The following is a 7,607-nucleotide window of genomic DNA, read 5'->3' on the forward strand; positions in this document are numbered from 1 at the left end:
GTCTCCTATATTCAAACCCCCCCCCCCCATTTTTTTTTGCACACCCCTAACTATTCAAATAGGGTTGCAAGGGGACCTCTGTATTCTCTCTAAACAGGAGCAGTCCTGATGCGATATTAAAACTCAAAGCTATAATGTCACCACTACTGTTTGAAAAGGAACAGCAGGCTAATATGGCAAGAAAATCTCAATTCAAAGGAACTGAGTCAGACATTTGTCATATCCTACAGCACTTTATTCTTCATTCAGTAATCACTGAGCACTTTTTCAGATAATAATTTCCTAGGAAAATTTTCTAATCTCTAATACAGCAAACGGTTAGTTTATTCAATTTTTCAAAACATCAACATATCACACTAATCAATTTAGATGAAAAAATATGCTACAAACTCAATTATTCATATTAAATACATTTACCTTTATTACTGAAATCATCAATCAGAACAATTTCAGCCAGATACTTCCTTGGTGTTCTTTTAATGACACTGTGAACTGTCCTCATGAGTGTGGACCATCCTTCATTATGGAAGACAATGATAACGCTGGAGGTGAGTAGGTTTTCATCATAATGCCAGAACTTGCACCTGCAGAAGATAATTGTGTTATATTTCAGTTTTTTGCATAGTATCTGGGACCAAACTTGGATGCTCTCAGAACCAACTGTGGTGAACAAAACCATCTAGATCCATTAACTCGGATTATTAGTTCTGTCTCTAAAATGTAACATCAAAGCAACTGAAAATAGCTTTTCTGATATGCCTTGTATATTATATCTTTATATAAAATTCATTTTTTGCATGTTTCTATTTTTTTAAAAAAAAGTCAATAAAATTCTTATCAATAGCTTCCTGGCATATATATAATCTTGTGGATAGAATCTGAAAAATATGATACTGCAATGGAAATGTACTGTAAAATTTGGTTTCTTGAGTTTCAAGCGCCTTTGAAATGTTTTTTTCAAACCAAAACAGGACGAGGTTTGACACTCAAAATGTGTAGTATGCAATTTCTTACATTAGACAGCATTAAATAATAATACTATGTATGCAGTAAACACATACAAAATATTTTCAAGGACATGTTTATTGTTTAAATGTCAATAATGTTGGCAACAATCAATATGCTATACTGTGTTTAATGATAATTACTAAAGAGCTCTATGTTTTCAGTGTTACAAAAGTTAACTTGATATCCAGATATACTATTAAGGTATATTGAGTATGTTTTCAGCTCGGGTAGATCCGAATGCACACTCCTACTTGTAAGTTTGGCTATAAAAACTGTGTTATTCTAAAAACACTTTCCTGGGAGTAGCCCCACTGAATAGACTTAAGTAGGATTCTGAATAGACCTGCTTAGGATTCCACTGTAAGGAATTTATACTTCTAAATTCCATAAGCACATCAAATATTGCAATTTTATAAACAAACTAAGTTATCAATTATGCATTTCATGTAGTTAAAGCAATAAAATAAATTTAGGTTTGATAGGAAAGAAAACATTACATATATTTCAGTCACGATTCTACTACTTCTCCAACAGAAAAATCCTTTTTTCATCGGTTTCAAAATTTCCAGAAATGTTACATTTGTAGTTGAAGCCAAATTGTAGCAAGCAGAACAAAGCTTGCAGATGTGGCTTTCCTGCCAACTCCCTGCTATTGCAACCCACCAAACACCCCAGAACCCTGCTGCTAACGTAATGGAACCCTCACAGCAGAGAAGTGAAGTGCACCTGAACACTGAGAGTGGGAAATGGACAGAAGCTGCCAACTCTATGCTGATGAATGTATGGGTCTGCTACCTTGAATAGGTACTTTTGGATCCAACCCATAATATTTATCTTCCAATAAATTTAATGGATTACAAATGTGGTGTTTTAAATGTATAATGAAGTGAAGAACATATACTTTGTCTCAATCTGTTAAACAAAAGTCACCAGCTTTCTTGCAGCGTATCAGGATGGTGACTAGAGTGGGTCATAGGCAGGGGTCGTTTCGTAGAAAAAGAGCTAGGGGAACTCATTAGCATAACTCATTAGCATATGCCACACCCCCTGACATCACCGGAAGTGTGCCATAAGGCCACACCCCCTGACATCACCGGAAGTGTGTCATAAGGCCACACACCCCGCCCCCAACGGTACCGGCCGCCGCTGCCGGCCTTGCAGCTCCACTGCCAAGCCCCATGAGGGGCCGGCGGTGGACCTGCAAGGCTGGCAGGAGTGCAAGGAAGCCCCGCAAAGGCCCTCCCTGGCCCCAGGCAGGCAGGGGTGGGGAGAGGCAGGGAGGAAGCAATTTACCCTCCCTCTTCTCCTGCCTCCTCCTGGCTGAATGAGGGCCGGAAGCGGGGCGGCCGGAAGCAGGGGGCGGGGCTTCATCATGTGCCCTGCCCCCCGTACCTCACCCGGGGGAACTGCGATCCCCCGCGATCCCCCCAACATGACCTCTGGTCATAGGGACCATATTACCACAATCTTGGCCCATCTACACTGTCTCCCAATCTGTTTTGGGGCACAATTCAAGGTGCCAGTCTTGACCTTCAAAGCCCTATAGGGTTTGGGAACAACATACCAGAAGGACTGCCTACTCCCTTATGAACCCTGCCCAACTACTACTTTCCTCTTCCAAGGAATTTTCTATAACTGGTTGAAGACTTTTATATTTCATTTGGTGCTCCCTCAGTGACACTTCCTTCTAGCTCAATGTTTTAATTGTTGTTTTTATGTTTTTGTATGTTTTTTGTATTTTAGCTCCAGTTTTAACTTCAGCTCTGGTTTTAATTGCTTTGATTGCACTTTTGTTTGTTTTAATTATTTATATTTTTAATTTGTTAGCCATCTTGGTGGCCCTTATGAGGCCAGAACAGCGGGGTACACATTTTGCAAAATTAATATGTAAATAAATAAATGGCCTCTCCTGTGCTTTAAACCTGAAGAGGCCTGAATTTCAAGACAACCACCTATAGCGGAAATTCTGGGCTTGTTCCTCTTTTTAAACGGTATCTCTATGAGGCATGCAATTCCAGTTTTTTTCCTCCCCCTCCTTCTCTTTTATAAATGACGCACACATTTTAAAAAATACTATAGTTCCCCATACTGATTGCTATCACCTACTGCCATCTCAAGTTAGATTATCAAACAGCATGACTTAGACAGTAGACAAAAATGCTTTATCCAACTGTAATTGCATAGAGAAACAGTGACATCCAGTGGCTATCTAAACTAATACAAGCAATCAAACTATGGCTACTTTTTATCCTGCTTTATAGAGCCCACTAAAATACAAATAAGCATGGCTCCCCCCCCCTTTCTTAAAAAAAAAAACAGGTGCCAGAACTCTCAAGAGGGAAATGAAGTTTTCAATATATATATATACTGAAAACTCACGAACTCGTAAACATTTTAAAAAGAATTTTGTTGAAGTAGTTCCGGAACTCCTTTTTGGCGTGTTCCCTCAGAAAAAAAGCCCTGCAAGTAAGTAAAGGCTCAGTATGTTACTGGCTTGATATTAACATTAAACAATTTAAAACAACTTGTACTCTATATAACTATGGACAAAAAAGCTAAATCAGATGCTGGAAGCTCAGTCATGTTTCAGAACACTATTGCATTAAGCATGATATGAAACCCTTTTCCTTGGGCTGTTGACTTTCTCTCTCTATGTTCCCCGACATCTTCCATAGTGGGTAGTGGGTGCATAACATTTATTTTCTTATGTGGAACTCCTTGTTGGGTATAGGGAAGTAACTGACTACCCACCACAAGCAAAATCTGCAGATCCCAGCAATGGTACTGCACAGGCTGGACTGTTTTCTGTCAGGTACTGCCCAATACAATACACAAGGGCTCAGAATGGTCAAGACTGATGTGGGCCAAGCTTTAAAAAGATACCCAACATTACAGGTCATCATTACAGGGCATCTTTGCATAAAAAGAAAGCCAGTAGGTTTAGAAACAGGCCTTACCTATGAGGTCCACTTATGAACTGGCTTTAGGATTTTCAAGTACTCTGAACATGAATTGTATACATTAAGAATAACTTACTTAAGTTACATGGAAAGAGCAGCATTTCCAATTGGAAAAAAGGAAGCCTTCAGGAACACAAGATACATTTTTAACAGTGTTTTGCTGTAAAACCAGATGCATGCTGCCATCTGGTGACATATCTTTAGTACTGCTCAGCCACAAAGCAAAGGTTCAGAACAGTACTTTCAACACAATAGCCTAATCTTTCATTTTGAAACAGCTTTTTAGTTACCTGAAAGACAGATGATAGATGCTGGTACTCATATATAAGGCTGCAGTGATATTTACACCAATTCCTCTAGGATTTGGGAGAGTCCTCTAAAAAGGTTCCCGGTACTCAGTACCAGTGAGAGCGTGTGTGTCAACTCCTGTCACGTCACTTCCAACTTATGGTGACCCTATGAATTCATGACCTCCAGAACATCCTAGCGTTAACAGTTTTGCCCAGGTCTTGCAAACTGAGGGTCATGGCTTCCTTTATTGAGTCAATCAACCTCATATTGGGTCTTCCACTTTTCTTGCTGCCTTCAACTTTTCCTAGCATTACTACCTTTTCCAAGGAGTCTTTTCTTCTCATAATGTGACTAAAGTATGATAGCCTCAGTCATTGGCCCCGTTCATACGAGGCAGTTTGGGCCGGGAGCGGGCCGAATTGGAGGCGCATCAAACGGGCACGATCCCACGCCAACATCTGACTGGCGTCGCGCTCTCGCCTCCAACCCGGCCCTTCCCCCGATGACGGGTGTCAAAGATGAACCACCTACCTTCGGTGGTTCATCCGGTTGGGCCGCGTTATCCTGGCCGTGGGATCGGTGGTGCGTCTTGCCGCCGCCGCATCCCGGGAATTCTATGCCATGAATTATCTTGATCTTGGTCACATCCTTACACTTAAAGAATCTCTTCTAGCTGCCCTTCTCAGTCTCAATCTGATTTCTTGGTTGCAGACTCCTTGAGTAACACCACACAAATTCCAGCCTTATTTAAATGCATTTATACACTGTACTGTCAACTAAAAAAAAATGCAGGCAGTTCACAATAATAAAATATTAAATTATTAAAAATTAATTATAATGCCAATACAAACAAGTGCAGTGACAAAGCATATCAAAAATACCAACTGCAGAATAAACAAAGATCAATTTGACAAATCAAAATGTTGAACAGAAGTGGTGGAACAGAACGTAAGTAATTAAAGCCCTTTATAAATACTAACTAACCAGAGGAAGAGAATACACAAAAGTGCTAACTTCTGAAAAGCCCAGTCAAATTTTTAAAAAGTCTTTAGGTGATACAGTCACCCCATCAGATTCAGAGCCAACCTGATATACTCATTAATTGTGAGGGTCGCCTACAGCTGTCTTAATAATTTGATTCCAATGTAAAGCAGGCCCATCACACCACCAAAATGCTTTTTTAAAAAAAAACTGAAGCAAAATGCTGCCTGAGGTTAGCATCAGTCTCTTTACTATGGCATGTACTGACACATACCTGAAAATCCACCTGTCTTTCTGTCTGAGCCCACCTCTCTTTCTTTCTATATTAACCCAAGTGTCAGTAAAGATTAGGGCAGGGATCTCTGATGTAGTGTCAATAGGTACTACAGTGCTCACCAACACCCTTCCTGGCAGCTACAAAGGGTTTTGATAAAGTGGGAGGGACAATGTGTGGCTTTTGCACAGCTCCTAAAAAGGGGATGGCCAGGTCAGATGTCTGAAAAATCAAGACAGATACTGCCAGATGGGGGATTCTCTTTAGCTCAGTGTGCATACACTACAGCATAAGGATTGTCACTGAATGATTGAAAGTAAGCTGTGGGTATGTAACAAAACATTTTTAAACAGTATTATAATGATTTCAAGTTATATGTGTGTGTTTCTTTAAAATGGTTGGTAAGTAGAAGAACAAGGGGGTGAAAGAGGGAGGTGAGTGAGGTGATTGGTTGGTGACTGAGAGTGTGTGGGTGGAGCTAGGAGTTGTGTGTGTGTGTGGAGAGAAGGCAGTCTGAAGTTTGAGTTCGAAGTCAGCTGTCAGTTGTGGTCAATCTACAGAGTCTGAGAAGCAGTTTTCTCATCAGAATCATATAGAAGTGTTGTGAAAGGCATTAAGATTCTAAAGAAGGAAGAAAATACACTTGAGGGGACAATTTAGATAAAATCTAACATTGTCAAGAGTACTATAAGAGTGTGAGGGGGGAAAGCTGACAGAGACCTGAGTAAAAAGTGAAGATTTTACTAAGCAACTTAACAAAACATCTTGTAACCAATACAGTTCTTTTACCAATAAAGTTTTATCTTGTTTAATAGGAATAAGGCCCATTGTGGAAACAAATACAACGATCTCTAGGAAGAGGCTCTGGGAGAGTGCCTTGGGCACTCAGCGTCAATTTGCTGTGGCGACCTCAGCAGGGTACAATGACAGAGAGTCCACCATTTTCTCCTGGGGAACTGATCTCTGCCATCTGAAGAACAGTTGTTATTCTGTGTGATCTCTATCCCTCCCCTGGAGACTGGCAACAATGGTTCCCCATGAGGGAATAGCTGGCTTGGAGGCTGGAGTCCATGGCACTGCACCTGTCTGAGGTCCCACCCCTCCTCAAACCTCACCCTCTCCAGGCTCCACCCCATAAATCTCCAGGAATTCCCCAACCTGGAGTTCGCAACCCTATCTCCCTCCCAGCCAACCGTCAACCTACTGTTATCTGCCCCCTGGCTTCAGCTTTCCATCTCCTCCCCCTCCCTCCTAGAGAGCAGGTGTAATTTATTTATTTATTTATTATCAAATTTATACCCCGCACTCCCCACAAGCGGGCTCATGGTGGCTTCCATAAAAGCATAAATACATTAAAATTACACACTATTTAACCATACAATAAAAACATTATAAATACAAAGTGCTGGCGGCTGTTAAATTAACCTAGATGGTATATTGCTAGAGTAAATTTCCACTGCCCAGATGTTCCACGATGTTTCTGCTCATAATCAGTTAGATGTTAAAACCACAGACCAAGCTCTGCAGTAACGGCCTGCAATAGGGGCCTGCAGTAACAGCGGCCCCTAATTAAATGCCTGGCGGAAGAGCTCTGTCTTACAGGCCCTGTGGAACTGCAAAAGGTCCCGCAGGGCCCTGATCTCCTCCGGGAGCTCCCACCAGGTAGGGGCCACCACTGAAAAGGCTCTGGCCCTGGTGATAGCTAGCTTGGCCAGGGAGGGTCAGCCGATTTTGAGACCCAGACTGTAGTGCTCTCTGGGGTATATACGGGGAAAGGCAGTCCCTCAGGTATGTCGGACCCCAGCCATATAGGGCTTTAAAGGTAAGAACCAGCACCTTGAAGTGGATTCAGTATGCTATTGGCAGTCAGTGCAGTGTCCTCAGCACAGGCTGGATGTGCTCCAGTCTAGGGAGACCCATCAACAGCCTGGCTGCGGCATTCTGCACCAACTGCAGCTTCCGGATCCGCGACAAGGGCAGCCCCATGTAGAGAGCATTACAGCAGTCTAGTATCGAGGTAACCATCGCATGGATCACTGTTGCCAGGTCAGTGCTGTCAAGGAAGGGAACCAACTGCCTAATCAGCCTAAGAT

The 7,607-nt window shown here is 41.8% G+C and overlaps 1 protein-coding gene across 1 annotated transcript in view; it reads right to left on the minus strand.

Moving 5' to 3' along the window:
* GALNT7 (polypeptide N-acetylgalactosaminyltransferase 7) overlaps positions 1-7,607 on the minus strand; it is a 38,569-nt gene that overhangs the window by 20,150 nt on the left and 10,812 nt on the right. Inside the window, exon 3 of the mRNA XM_015408132.1 lies at positions 418-584. Coding sequence (XP_015263618.1) covers positions 418-584 — 167 coding nt within the window. The remainder of the gene's footprint in view (positions 1-417; positions 585-7,607) is intronic.

The sequence above is a fragment of the Gekko japonicus genome, unplaced genomic scaffold (assembly GCF_001447785.1).
Source record: "Gekko japonicus isolate JY-2015 unplaced genomic scaffold, Gekko_japonicus_V1.1 scaffold109, whole genome shotgun sequence".
Taxonomy (NCBI): domain Eukaryota; kingdom Metazoa; phylum Chordata; class Lepidosauria; order Squamata; family Gekkonidae; genus Gekko; species Gekko japonicus.